The 13,976-nt window shown below is 46.7% G+C and overlaps 1 protein-coding gene across 3 annotated transcripts in view; it reads right to left on the bottom strand.

The window, feature by feature from the left end:
* KCNC4 (potassium voltage-gated channel subfamily C member 4) overlaps positions 1–13,615 on the bottom strand; it is a 366,381-nt gene extending 352,766 nt beyond the window's left edge. For all 3 annotated transcript variants that reach the window (XM_063955020.1, XM_063955019.1, XM_063955018.1), the window contains exons 1-2: positions 12,528–13,615; positions 10,068–10,998 (exon numbers count right to left, since the gene is read on the bottom strand). In XM_063955020.1, coding sequence (XP_063811090.1) covers positions 10,068–10,998; positions 12,528–13,136 — 1,540 coding nt within the window. In that variant the 5' untranslated portion in view covers positions 13,137–13,615. The remainder of the gene's footprint in view (positions 1–10,067; positions 10,999–12,527) is intronic.
* Positions 13,616–13,976: the final 361 nt, after the last annotated feature.

Below are 13,976 nucleotides of genomic sequence, written 5' to 3' on the forward strand. Positions count from 1 at the left end.
GTCAAATTGAGGATTGTGGGCCCTTAACCAGGGTAACCCCAACACCAATGGGGCAAAAGTACAGACAGTCACATAAAAGGACAATTTTTCAGAGTGTGTGGCTCCAATAAACAAAGAAATCTGGCTAGTGCAAGAGGTAATTTTACCCTGGGATAATGGTTCCCCGTTTAACCCACAGATCTCAATTTCCGATGCCAAGGGTACTAAGGGAACAGAGTGTTTCAGGGCGAATTGGCGGTCCATAAAAACCCCGTCGGCCCCACTGTCCACAAAGGCCTCAGTCTTGACAGTTTGACCGAGGATCTTCAAGGTCACCGGAATGATAAAAGTCTTCTTGGGAAATTCTGACTTCTGGCCTGACAGGATATTTCCCATCACCCTCAGGCCCTGAAGTTTTCCGGCTTTTCTGGGCATGATACTACCACATGACCTTTATTCCCACAGTACAAACACAACCCCTGCTGTCTCCTCCGCGTCTTCTCACGCGAGGAGAGGCGGGTAGCCCCAATCTGCCTAGGCTCCTCGGAAAATTCCTCAGAGTCTGAGGTTCCCTTGGGAAAGAAGGAAACCTCGGTCTCCCTTTCAAGCCTACGCTCTCTCAGCCGTCTATCCACCCGGATGGATAACTGCATGAGCTGATCCAAGCTATCAGGCAAGGGATATTGTACCAGTTGGTCTTTTATCTGGTTAGAAAGACCTCTTCGGTACTGGTGTCTCAGGGCTGGGTCATTCCACTGGGTATCATGGGCCAACCTCCGAAACTCCGTACAGTAAACCTCAACTGGCCTTCGCCCTTGCTTAAGGATCGAAATCTGAGCCTCGGCTGAGGCCGTCTTGTCAGGGTCATCATACAACATGCCCAGTGCCGTAAAAAAAGCATCAACACTTTTAAGCGACGGACAGTCAGGCTGCAACCCATATGCCCAGACCTGTGGGTCTCCTTGTAGCAAGGAAATCACTATGCCCACCCGCTGAATCTCCGACCCAGAAGACTGAGGCCTAAGCTGGAAATATAGCTTGCAGCTCTCCTTGAAACAAAAGAACTGCGAGCGATCTCCAGAAAAACGATCCGGGAGATTTACTTTCGGCTCCTTAACCCCTGAAGGTGCTGCTGCTGCGGGAGCTCCGCCAGCGGCCTGGGAGGTGTGCATTTTAATGGACAAATCATTAAATTGTCGAGTCAAGACCTGCACCAGATCGACCACCTGTTGCAAAGTATTTTGAGGGGTATGCTCCATATTCCCACAAAATTTCAACAGGAGTATTGGGCTGCTGAATATGTTATGCACACCAGTGCCTGCAGGAATGTACTGGTGTCTGAACGGAGAGGGATGCAAAACAAATGAACTCACAGACAGACTGGGGAATATGACATTACGTACACAGAAGGTGATAGGGTAACAAAATCAACACAAAGTGAACAGAGAAGCCCAGAGGCTAAGAAACTGGGTGTCTCCCTAGTATTAGGAATGCTCAGATGGAAAGAAGCGAGATGTTGTGTTTTAATACGTAGAGAACCCGAAATGCCGTTGCTAAGGGCAACAGCAAAACCCTAAAGGGTTACCAACGGGTGTGGCAGTAAACTCCTTGGTCAGAGATGGAATAATAGACACAAGGAGAGTCTCCACAATCCTAGTCCTCACTTGCAGTGCACTGGTTCAGCTTACTGCCACTAAACTGACACCTGAACACCTTGCACAGTGAGAAAGGATTTTGGCAGGCAAGTCTGAGAATACAGCCGCAAACTTGCTAAGTTCACAGAGTAGCAAAAGAACCCCAGCAAGTTAAATGACTGACTCCAGTCTTACTGCTAGGTCTGGATTGGCAGAGTGTAGTACCAAATCCCAAGGCCTATTTGCAGTAAGCAACAAACAAATACAAAGCTACACAGTACTGGCTAACTTTCAGGAACTGACTAACCAACAAAGATTCAGCAGCATCTGCTTAACCTGAGAAGAGGGTTTATATAGCAGGTGCTGTCCACGCCCCACTCAGACCTCACAGACTGTGAGCACAAGAACCAGCACCGGATCCCCTGCCGTGCACAAAGCCTGTAACCACTGCACAGCAAAAGACCCGAACCGGAGTATCAGCTACGCTCAGGTTACTCCGCTAGCACTTGTCTCCCGGTTGCCATGACGACGTGGCAGCACAGGGCAGGAGACCCTAACACAGCATCAGTACACATCTGACTGTGCTGTGTAGTCTGACTGTGCTTGACCTACAAAGAAAAATGCCATGGCCTCCACAGATGTCTTTAGCATCTTCTCAAATCAAACTGATGGCATCCCTGTTCTTTCATTGTACAGCACTGATCAGGGATTCCAGTAGTTGGCCCAAGGGATATGCGTATCTTGGAAACAAATGATATGTGCTTGGCATTTCCATTAGTAGTGAGAAGCTATTTTCCTTTTGGAAGGCACAGTAAAAATCCTTACGTATTTTAAAACTTTTATTTTATAGACAATGTGATCCTAATTGAAAGTTCATATATGTTGTTAGCATAACTTATAAATAAAATATAGCAAAAAATATAATTGACAAATCACAGTCTTGTGTTATACACACAACAGAAAATTACTAATATTATGCAAGACACAACACCAGAGATAATTATTATTATTATTATTAATAATAATAATAATAATAATTAGTATAAACGGAGGTAATATGCCTCCTGGTGTTTGTAAATGTTAAGGTGTTAGGGGGAGATATGGTTTCTACAATGGTTTTAATAGTTTACTACTCAGGCCTTCCATCTGTCTAGATTTTGGTGGCACAGACCCACTTCAAACTTTGGTTACATCTTTGTTTTAAATTGATGGTGTGCTCAGAGATGACGCAGGAAGGAGATGATTGTGTGCTGAGAGACAATGCAGGGGTGAGATGATTGTGTGCTGAGAGATAATGCAGGCTGGAGATGGAGCAGGGAGGAGATGATAATGTGACTGAGAAGCAACAAATGTAGGGGATGGTGTGGCAGAGAGACGCAGGCAGAAGATGATGTTGTGGTGAGAGAGTGACACAGGTAGAACGAGGCTGGTTGAACAGCTGTTGTGTGATGATGACTTTGGTAATATACCTACACAAACAGGTATCTTCCGGACCGTGTGATACCCTTCACAAATAGTGAGTACCGTCTGATGACACCGTCTGCCCCGGGAGGATACATTTCTTCAGAGGTTCCCCGTTGTGAGAAACCACCATATAGGTAAGGTGCATTTTGAATGGAAAGGATGTTCCTAGAGTGCTGAGTAACAGATAAAGTGTCATGTTGTTTGTCGCGCCCACACAGTGGTGGTGGAGAGCACCGTTCTTCATCATGACCTGGGCACCAAGGACCCTAGTTATGCTTCAGATCTCAGGCCTTCCTCTACATACTACTACAACCTGCAAAATTATCTTAAGGCTAAATTAAAAGTGAAAACATTTTCAGTAGTGTATAAAATCAGGTGGAATGTACCTTTTAGATGGGCATACAAGTGGGTCTTAGTGTGGTACCCCACTATTCTGTGGTGTTCCCACTGCAGCACAGGCCCGTGCATATTGATGCCTCGCAACGCAGCACTGTATAGGTTAACTATCCCCTAACTTTTAGTGATGTCAGTAAGAGCTGACATGGAGGCCACTAGGACCCAGGGGAGTGAAGCCTAGAATCAGAGGAGCCCAACTGTCACAGCCAGAGAGCAGGGAGAAAAGTACCCTGCGATTGCTGACCCCATGACCTTTATAGAGTGGGAAGGAATGGGCCTTTGGATTGGCTTTATGGAGCGCAGGAAGCTGAGGAGGCAGGGTTACTGCTCTGAGGAGAGTGTGTGAGGCTGCAGCGTGGAGAGTTGTCAACCAGAAAGCCCTGAGGGGGCGACCAGCGGCGAAGGGTGAGCAGTCGCATGTGGAGCCGCGTGCGCCCAACAGTGGAGTGAGACGCCAGGGACGGAAGCGTTGCAGCCACTAAGAGAGAAGCGCTGACAGGAATCAGATCAGCGTGCGAGCCGCAAGTGAAGCAGCAGGGAGTCCCTGTCATCACAGCACTGAAGAGGCTGCCTGACAGTCAGAGGGTGGAGTGCAGCTGCGGGGAACAGTGAGTAACCTTGCCCCTTCCCATTGTGTCCGTGACAATGCTTCAGCACAGCCAACCATACCCCAGTGACAGCCAGGACCCCTTTTTGTGTCATCCTCCAGTCAGCCCTGTTTAAGTCTGTCAGCACAGCCTAAGACCCCTGTCACCCATCACCTGAGACTGCCAGGGTCAGACAGACAGTTGGAGGCGGTGTCAGTCAGTGAGGCCATTTCAGCAGCAGCTCAGCTTGGCAGCCAGCCAACCCTTGCCAACTCAGCCAGGTGCTTCCCTCATGCAGCAATAACTCCCCTATGTTAATACAGACAGAGAGGGGAAGAGACTTTCTCAACCGTGAGCCCTGAGATATATGACACCTGTCAGCCAGCCAGTACAGCAGCAGCACAGTCTTGCCCGACAGGCAGAGCCCAGGGAGAGAATTTGATGCTTTTAGTTTGCGAAGGTCACCCGAGTATAGCGACAGTGTTGCGTTCAAGGAATGAGGAAAAGAGGTTACTGCCTATTAGGAGTTACCTTAAAGAGGGTGATATTAGTCAGCACTAGTACCTACAGAACCAGCCCGTGCCCTGGATAGTGAGTGGCTATCTGACAGAATTGCATCCAGTTATCTTAGTCCCTATTTACCTCAGGATTTGTACTGAAAGCCTTCCTATAGGATATCTGAGACAATATACAAAACCCAGTTACTAGTCACTGCCGGATTGTACTCCTACACTCTCTATTGGACAGTTCAGATACTGTAAGGAACATTACGGTTAATAGTAATTCTACAGCCACCGTGTAGACACTTGGGGGCGGGATGTACTAATGTACATCGCCGCCCTGCGCCACGATGCTGATCGCATATGTACTAACATATGCGATCAGCATTGCGGAGGACAACTCTTCCGATAAGAGCTGTCCTCCGCGATGCACAGCGGCAGCCTGACTTCCGGGATTCGGCCCCAGGAGTCAGTCTGCGCATGCGCGGGGTGACGGGGGCGGCCGCAGGGCATGCTAGGAGGGATCCGATCGGATCCCTCACACAGCGCCGCGGAGAGAAACCCCGCCGCAGCGCTGATCTGGCGGCCGGGGGATAGTACATCAGGAAAATACGGTAAACAGGGGGTTTATCGCATTTTCCGCTTAGTACATCCCGCCCTTGGGACACTAATTTGAACACCGTTCCTGGTTACTTGCTGCCAGTCAATTGGTAGACATTTAAGGTTATGGTTAATAGTGACGTAATAGTATACGATAAAAAATTTGTGAGAAGTTTGTTTACGACAAGTGTGTTGAAGAAATACTTGTGATTGTGAGTTCTCCTAAAAGCCGTGAATTTGTTATATGTAACTAAAATGTTTAATGCTTGATTATATTGCCTGTGATACCATATGATCTCGAACTGCTGATCTTCTGCATATGGATCTATTCTTATATATGGTGGCATTGCTTAATTTCAATTCTACCCTCCTAATCCGTTTAACCCGACAGTAGTGACACCTTATTGGTGATAATAAAATACCAGTCACTGTCCCAACGTGTGGTGACTTGTTTGTCTAGGGTCTGTTCGGGGGTCCTCATCCTTCTGCCGGGTGTCCAGAGGTGACAAGAAAGCAGAGTCCAAGAAGACTGGGACCGACATCATCAGGGAAAATGAAGGTATGAAACACCGCCACTTCACCACCCGGTAGCCTGTGACAACTGTGTTAATGGAAAATCGCAGTGATAGCCGTGACTCACTTAGGGGCCGATTTCAGACCTGGACGCTGCCACAGCAGCGATCGCAGGCTGAAGCGAAGTGTGCGCACGCGCAGCAGCTGCACTGCGTGTGTGCACAGTGAGATGCGACGGGATCTCACTTGTGTGGACGCCTGTGCCTGATTGACAGGCAGGGGCGGTTGCGGGACGAGAGGGGGCATTGCAGCGGCATTGGTGGGTGCGCGGTCCGGACAACGCAGGCGTATTCGGACCATTTGCGGAGCAGGCTGCGGTGGCTGCGTGATGTCACACGCAGCTGCTGCGACCCAAAACATGGTGGGTAGCCGTCTGCCTTCACAGCTAGGCTGCGCAGGCAGAGGGCTACTCTAAACATGCGAAAGCATCACCGCCGTGCAATGCTCTCGTGTGTCTACGTAAGGAGGCTGGATCCGGCATTTGGGGCGGACTTGACCTGTGCTGGGCGTCCCCATGCATGTCAGAGTAATTGATCGTAGATTAGCTGAGTCTGCCCCTTAGTCATATAACTAGGGCTGAACACAAGAGTGTAAGGTGCAGTAACTCATTTGCACCCTGAGCCTGGGAGTGCAGGATCTTGTATAACAGTTCTACTCTCTTATGTACTGTATAATCTCCTCTTCCAGACAAGAGCGGATTACTTGTATTCCGTTATTCACTTTCATACCAAGACCCAGATTTGTAGCACTCATCAAGCATAAACTAAGAGCTATTGAGATCAAGTTATAAGCTCTTGCTTAGGAGTGTTGCAGAGATGCTGATGATTAATGTCACATAGCTTCAACTACAGTATACAGCTGTCATGAGTCAACAGATACTGAGGAAACCACCAGAGTAGGATAAGAAAGTTGTGGGAACTTTAAGATGACCACTAATCCAGGACAGAAAAGCTTATGGACCACCACATAGTCAAAACCACTACTGGCTCCTACCCCTGTTGCTTGCAGAACACACAGCACTGTTGAGTGCCTAGGGTGCACTCACATTTGAAATATGAAGGCAGGTACTCCTTGATGATTGTCTAGCTCAATGCCAGTAATGGCATATGACAACTTGTGGCTGGCACAATGAATTAGATGTGGAGCTCATTTGACACAGTGGATGGCATTTGAGGTACCTGAGACATTGCATGGCATGTGGAGACATCTAGCAGTATAAATAGCAGATGGGCACCTGGCACGGGTATGGGTCGTTGGGTTGACTCAATTTAGGTCGACAGTCATTAGGTCGATCACTGAAGGTCGACATGGATATTAGGTCGACATGTACTAGGTCTACAGGTGAAAAGGTTGACATGAGTTTTTGGACTGTTTTTGGTGTCGTTTTCTTTGTAAAGTGACGGGGAACCCCAATTACTGCACCGTGTCCCCTCGCATGGCTTGCTTCGTTCGCCATGCTTCGGGCAAGGTTACCGTTCCAATCGTAGTCCACGTGGATCGTCAAGTATGGAAAAATCAAACATTTTTTAAAAACTCATGTCGACCTTTTGACCTGTCGACCTAGCACATATCGACCTAATGACCACGTCGACCTAATGCATGTTGACCTTCAGTGGTTGACCTAATGACTGTCGACCTAACAAACATATCCCCCTGGCACAATATGTGGTACATTGGGGACACATGGCATAACTGCCATTATGCTTTGGGGGGCACAGTAATTGTCAGTTTGATAATATATTAAAAACTTGTAATGCTATATATTGAACGTAATATTAAAATATAACAGTTACTGTATATTCTCTATGCTTTGTTAGGATGTAGAATTTGTTCAGCATACAATTTAATTCCATACATAATTAATAACAATAAAAAATATGCTTGTTTTAAATGTATTAGCAAAAATGGCCCTGTTTGTAATCTTAGGCAAGTACATCTCACATTCCCAATTGTCAGGCAAACTGCACAAAGACTGCTTTAGAAGAAACACGTAATGCAATTCCAGTTTTTGGCAACCCCAAAGCAATGTGTGATGGATGAATGGCAACCCCATATGCCACATTGGTGGTCATTCCGAGTTGATCGCTCGCTGACGTTTTTCGCAGTGCAGCGATCAGGTGAAAAATCAGCATTTATGCGCATGCGCATGGTACGCAGCACACATGCGCTAAGTACTTTCACACAAAAGTTTGTAGTTTTACCCAAGCTCGAGAAACGTTTTTCAGTTGCTCGAGTGTTCGTAGTATGATTGACAGGAAGTGGGTGTTTCTGGGCGGCAACACAGCGTTTTCAGGGAGTGTGCTAAAAACCGCAGGCGTGCCAGGTAAAAACGCAGGAGTGGCTGGAGAAACGGGGGAGTGGTTGGCCGAACGCAGGGCGTGTTTGTGACTTCAAACCAGGAACTAAACAGATTGCAGTGATTGCAAGATAGGAGTAGGTCTGGAGCTACTCAGAAACTGCATGACATTTTTTAGTAGCAATTCTGCTACTCTTTCGTTCGCACTTCTGCTAAGCTACGATACACTCCCAGAGGGCGGCGGCTTAGCGTGTGCACTGCTGCTAAAAGCAGCTAGCGAGTGATCAACTCGGAATGAGGGCCATTGTACAGACTCCCCATTTACAGCAACACTGCATACAGACCCCATTCCCATTGGCATCCACACAAGTAGCACTACGCAAACACATATCCAATAGACAGGCACATTGCAGTGATCTCACATCTTTATTGCCACAAATCAATAAATCAACTTCTTGAACTATACTGTATGCATACAGTAATTCCCAACTTTACTGAATCCTAAAGAGGGACTACTGCGCGGGGGAAAAAGGGATATGGATTTAGAAAAGGGGTGAGGCTTTGGAGAAAGGGCATGGCTTCAAGATAATGCTGCGATCGCGAGCCACGGCCCCGTTTCTCATCACTATGGGGCATGGCCAGTGCTCATTGAGCTGCCGGCATGCCCCCTGTCCTTCTGTCTCCATGAATAGGCGCTGTGTGCGCATGTGCACAGCGTCTATTCACCGCTGCTCTGCTAAGCATGGCAGCGAGTGCAGGAGTGTCCCAACTGCCCCCCCACCACGGGACACTGCTTCCCGCGGGTGGGGCAGTGGGACACTGCGGGCTCAGTGGCGAGCTGTGCTGTGCTCGCCACATGTTATATTCCTACTCTATGGGTGTCCTGGACACCCACGAGTGGGAATAGTCCCTGTTAGTCGGCATGCCCACTGTCGGGACTGTAAGGGGGCGGGACTCCGGCATCGGTATTGTGACCAGCATTCTCCTGACTGCCGGTCATGTAACTACCTTCTGTCCAATTAACTTCAATTCGCACAGTAACAACCACTTATTTTGAAAATGCGTACAGCATGTTGAGACACTGAAGCTAGAAGTATATCGTGAATTGTCCGGGGCCTTTGCAATTCTTAACCTGGGAGATGGGGTTTGGTGCGCCGTTATTGACTTTGCAAACAAACCAGGGATAGCCTGGGTAATGAAGCTACATACAGATGTAGCAACACTGATCATGGTTATGACTATATGCACCCGCAACTGTTTTTTTTGCAAAGTGTGCCTACACCCGCAATCCATAAAGATTGCATTGTGCGATCACAGGTGTGACTATTCACACCCGAGTGCGTGTAGTCACTACAACGTACAACGATTAGCATGGCTACATCTGTAATTTGCAACAGATTAATCAGCCTGAATACATAATATGAAAGCATGAAGTAAAGGCTACAGGTAGAACAGTGTTTATAGAATGTACATTGGTTTATAATCTATAACATGTCAAAGCAAGAAAACTTTGTACAGGTTTTACAAATATCAACTATACTAGTTTAACCTGTGTAGGGTGAATTAACAATTAACATTGTTACTTTATATTGGCATATTATAATGAGTAGGACCTACTGTATTAGAATTGTACTACAGATGATCACTAGGCCCTCATATTTGTGTGCAGTCTATATATTTTTCTTTATCGAAAAATCAACTGGATGCAAACTTTCTCTCTTTCCTTTTGCTGATACTGTAGATCATGGGTCTTCAACCTGCGGCCCTCCAGCTGCTGTGGAACTGCACATCCCAGCATGCCCTGCCACAGGTTTACTATTAAGGCATGCTAAACCTGAGCAGGGCATGCTGGGATGTGTAGTTCCACAACAGCTGGAGGGCCACAGGTCGAAGACCCATGCTGTAGATAGTGAATAGATAGGGGTGTGTGTGTGTGTGTGTGTGTGTGTGTGTGTGTGTGTGTGTGTGTGTGTGTGTATAAGGCAAGGTGTAAAGAGTAAGAACTTTAGATATTGCACATGCCTGTTGTGCATCTTACCTGTCCTCTTTTCTGTTACATCCTCTACGGCCAATGGGCAGGATTCACTTTGAGTGCTGTTGCGATGTGAGGTGTCCCCAGATTTAACAGTAGTTGGAGAGTCCAGTTGAGTAGGTTTAGGGACATGCTTCTTTTTCTTCTTTGGAAGCTTTTGTTTGGCCATAGCGAGAGAATAATACATTCCAAAATTATTCACAATGACTGGAACAGGCATAGCAATGGTCAGTACTCCAGCTAGGGCACACAAGGCACCCACCAGCATGCCAGACCAGGTCTGTGGATACATATCCCCATACCCAAGTGTGGTCATGGTTACCACCGCCCACCAGAAACCTATTGGGATGTTCTTGAAGTGTGTGTGGTTGCTCCCACTGGGGTCTGATGATTTTGCACCTATCCGCTCTGCATAATAGATCATGGTGGCAAAAATGAGAACCCCTAAAGCCAAAAAGATGATTAGAAGCAGAAATTCATTAGTGCTGGCCCGAAGGGTGTGACCCAAAACCCGCAACCCAACAAAATGTCTTGTTAGTTTGAAGATACGTAATATCCTGACAAAGCGTACTACACGTAGGAATCCCAGTACATCCCTGGCGGCCTTGGATGACAGCCCACTGAGACCAACCTCTACATAAAATGGTAGGATGGCCACAAAGTCTATGATGTTCAGCATGTTCTTCACAAACACTAGTTTGTCTGGGCAGCAGGTAATTCGGACAAAGAACTCCAATGTGAACCAAAAAACACAGACCCCCTCTATATATATCAGGACAGGCTCTGTCTCCACTTCCTTGACCACTACGATCTCTGTCACATTTCCCACGATGACCAATTCTGTTACATTTCTGTCCACAATAAAAGCCTCATGGGTTTCCAAACAAAAAGTGGTAATAGACATCAGGATGAAGAATAGAGAGGCAAAAGCCACTAACTGTAAAATAAGGAATATAAAAGGCAAATATAATTATAGTATTTGTAATTTCTCTGTGTGAGCTATCAAGTTATGGAACAAAGCAATTTAATTGAATGAGATTCCTCTATAATGTACTGTACGCTATTATTTGTACTAAAATAAACTATTTTTTATTTGCACTTATGCTCCTACATTTATTTTGAACATTTATTTAAGTCATTCAGGCTACTAAGCATGCACTAAACCCTAAGAACTATTTGACGTTTTTATCTGAATAGCAAAGTATTTCAGTACTAGTTGCTTTACCTCGGTTCACTCACACTTTGCTCTCAGATGTGTGTCTGTGCACACATCAGGGAACTGTTTTGGTAAAGAAAAATATGTTTGGTAATAGAAACCTCTTAAGAACTGTGGATAGGGCAGAAGTAAGGAATCAAAGTTAATCTGCTTTGCATACATAATCAGTATGTTTCTGTAAAGGAGTATAGCAACTGCAATAAGGCAAAAGTCTGCAAAAAGGCTACAAACCAAAACTCTTCATGTTTTTGTATATAAAGTAAACTGAGAGGCCAAAAGGAATGCACCCTGTACAATCTACTGTACCTGCACTCTTGCTCTGATTTGTACAAGTTGTGTCCTCATTCACCTAGTGTTTTTGCAGGATATTATTTATTACCAGTTATTTATATAGCGCACACATATTCTGCCGTGCTTTACAGAGAATATTTGGCCATTCACATAAATCCCTGCCATAGTGGATTTTACAAGCTATATTCCCACCACATGAACGTACTGGGGTTAATTTTGTTGGGAGCCAATTAACCTACCAGTATATTTTTGGATTGTGGGAGGAAATTGAAGTACTCAGAGGAAACCCACACAAGCACAGGGAGAATATACAAACTCCACACAGTTAAGACCATGGTGGGAATCAAACCCATGAACTCAGTGCTGTGATACAGTAATGCTAACCATTACACTATCCATGCTGCCCACAGCGCAAGATGCTTATTGTGATTTAGACGCTCCACAGTGGTTAGTGATTCCAACTTTTTCCTGCATTCAGCATCTTATTCCAATTGTAACTGAATACAAATTAGTTTGCAGTGTACCAGGCATATCAGATTAGTACTTTTTGTGCAAAATAATTGGTATATACAGTAGTCGCAGATTAAGCACCACAAATTGTGGCGCTAGACATGTCACTCGTATCTGAACTCTGTGTTTTGCCTTTTACCCAGTTAGTTGCAGTTGTTTACTTTGTACACCTGTGCATTGTACTTTTGGTGCATTAGTGATGATATAAGAAACTGCTTTTAAGAAAAAGTCACTGGCAGCATGCTTGGGGTGTCTAAGTGCCAAAGTCCATAGTGTGCCAAGTGGGGCTAATTGGGGTGATTTGTGCAAAAATGTATGTGGGCACATCTGTACAGTACTTAATGTAAAATAAGCGAGTATAACTCATGCCTAGCTATGACTATAATGTACTGTAGGGCAGATGTTCTACATGCAATTCTGTTAGTATGGGGTTAGTGGTGGGTACTCACTCGGGCAGCCCTAGATGAATATGGGTCCTCAAAGAGAGCCCATATACGAGCCTGACACCGCTTCCAGCGACCTCTGCTCCTGTCCGGCCTCTCATCTATGCAGAGTAACTCCGGTGTGGAATCCTTCTCTTCATCCCCGTCCTCGGGTTCTACATTTTCAAAAATATCCAGAGCCTCCTCTGCGTCCCGGTGTTGGCGGTAGGTCATCCAGCAGCAGGGCTCCACGTCTGTCTCATCGATGCCCCAAAATGCCAACTCCTCCTCGAACAGGGGTCCACAGATGTCCGCCGGGCAGTGTAGCTTGCCAGTGCGGTAGTAATTGAGCACATAGGAAAAGATACCGGGATGCCTGTCAAAGAAAAATTCATTCTGCTGAGAGTCAAAATCCAAGTTGCTGGAGGTGTCGGGGTCCGCCAGCCATGCTAGCCGGGTTCCAGGCAGCGTCCTCAGGGTGCTCTTGTAGGTTTCATGCCGGGTGCCCCCCACATTGATGGTGATCTTGCCGGAGTCTTCCCCCTTGGCCATCTCTTCCTTCAGACATGTTTTGGAGGGTGGCTTGTTCCCAGACTTTCGTCCTCGGTAAGATGAGACACACACCGAACTAATCATAGATTTCTCCGGGCTAGACCCCTTGAGACAGTCTCAGGATTCTCCAGAGAAACTGCCTGGGGTATGAGACGACAAGGACCCCAAAGCGACCTTCCAACAGGTGAGAGTGGAGGAGAGAGCTGCAGAGACGGCACGGCGCTGAGGATGGGAGTGACTCTGATGATGAGGAGGAATTGTCTCCTGCAATTGGAGAATTGGCTCAGTAATCACCGCTGTCAGCGCTAACAAACACGGCCACTGTAACAACAAGCACTCCCCCGGCTGCCCAGGTGCTGCTGGTTCCTCTCCTATGCTGAGCCCGTGGGACAGGTACTGACACTGAGTAGGGCACACATACGGGCTGGCAGGAAGCTTGAGTTGATTAGGCAGGGAAGGAGCAATGCCTTTTATCTTTATGTACTGAGCAGCTCTTTCCCTTCTAGGCAGTTTAAGAATTCTTCCCACACAAATATAAGGACCTGTCTCCGCCCAAGCAATACGTAGATTCCCCCCCCTCCTCCTCCATCTTCTTCTTCCTCACCACCACCACCACCACCACAACAGGTATTGCACAGGAATCCTGTGACAGGATGGAAGTTGCATATGTTGGAAACACACATCTCCTGGTCTGTGCTGGATCAACAATTGGTCTTTTACAACCAGACAATGACAAATATGTCTCACAGGAGGCTGCCTGCGCAGTCGTGCTAAGAGACGGGTATAAGTTAGATCACTATGCATTGGTGGATGTGTGTGTGTGTGCATCATCTCAAATAAGTCATCAGCAGCAGCTGTTGTGCAGTGGACATACCGGTCCTTCCCCTGTAGCAATGGTTTCTGCGCAGTCCTGTCAATGTCACC

Source organism: Pseudophryne corroboree, chromosome 2 (genome assembly GCF_028390025.1).
Source record: "Pseudophryne corroboree isolate aPseCor3 chromosome 2, aPseCor3.hap2, whole genome shotgun sequence".
NCBI classification, from domain to species: Eukaryota; Metazoa; Chordata; class Amphibia; order Anura; family Myobatrachidae; genus Pseudophryne; species Pseudophryne corroboree.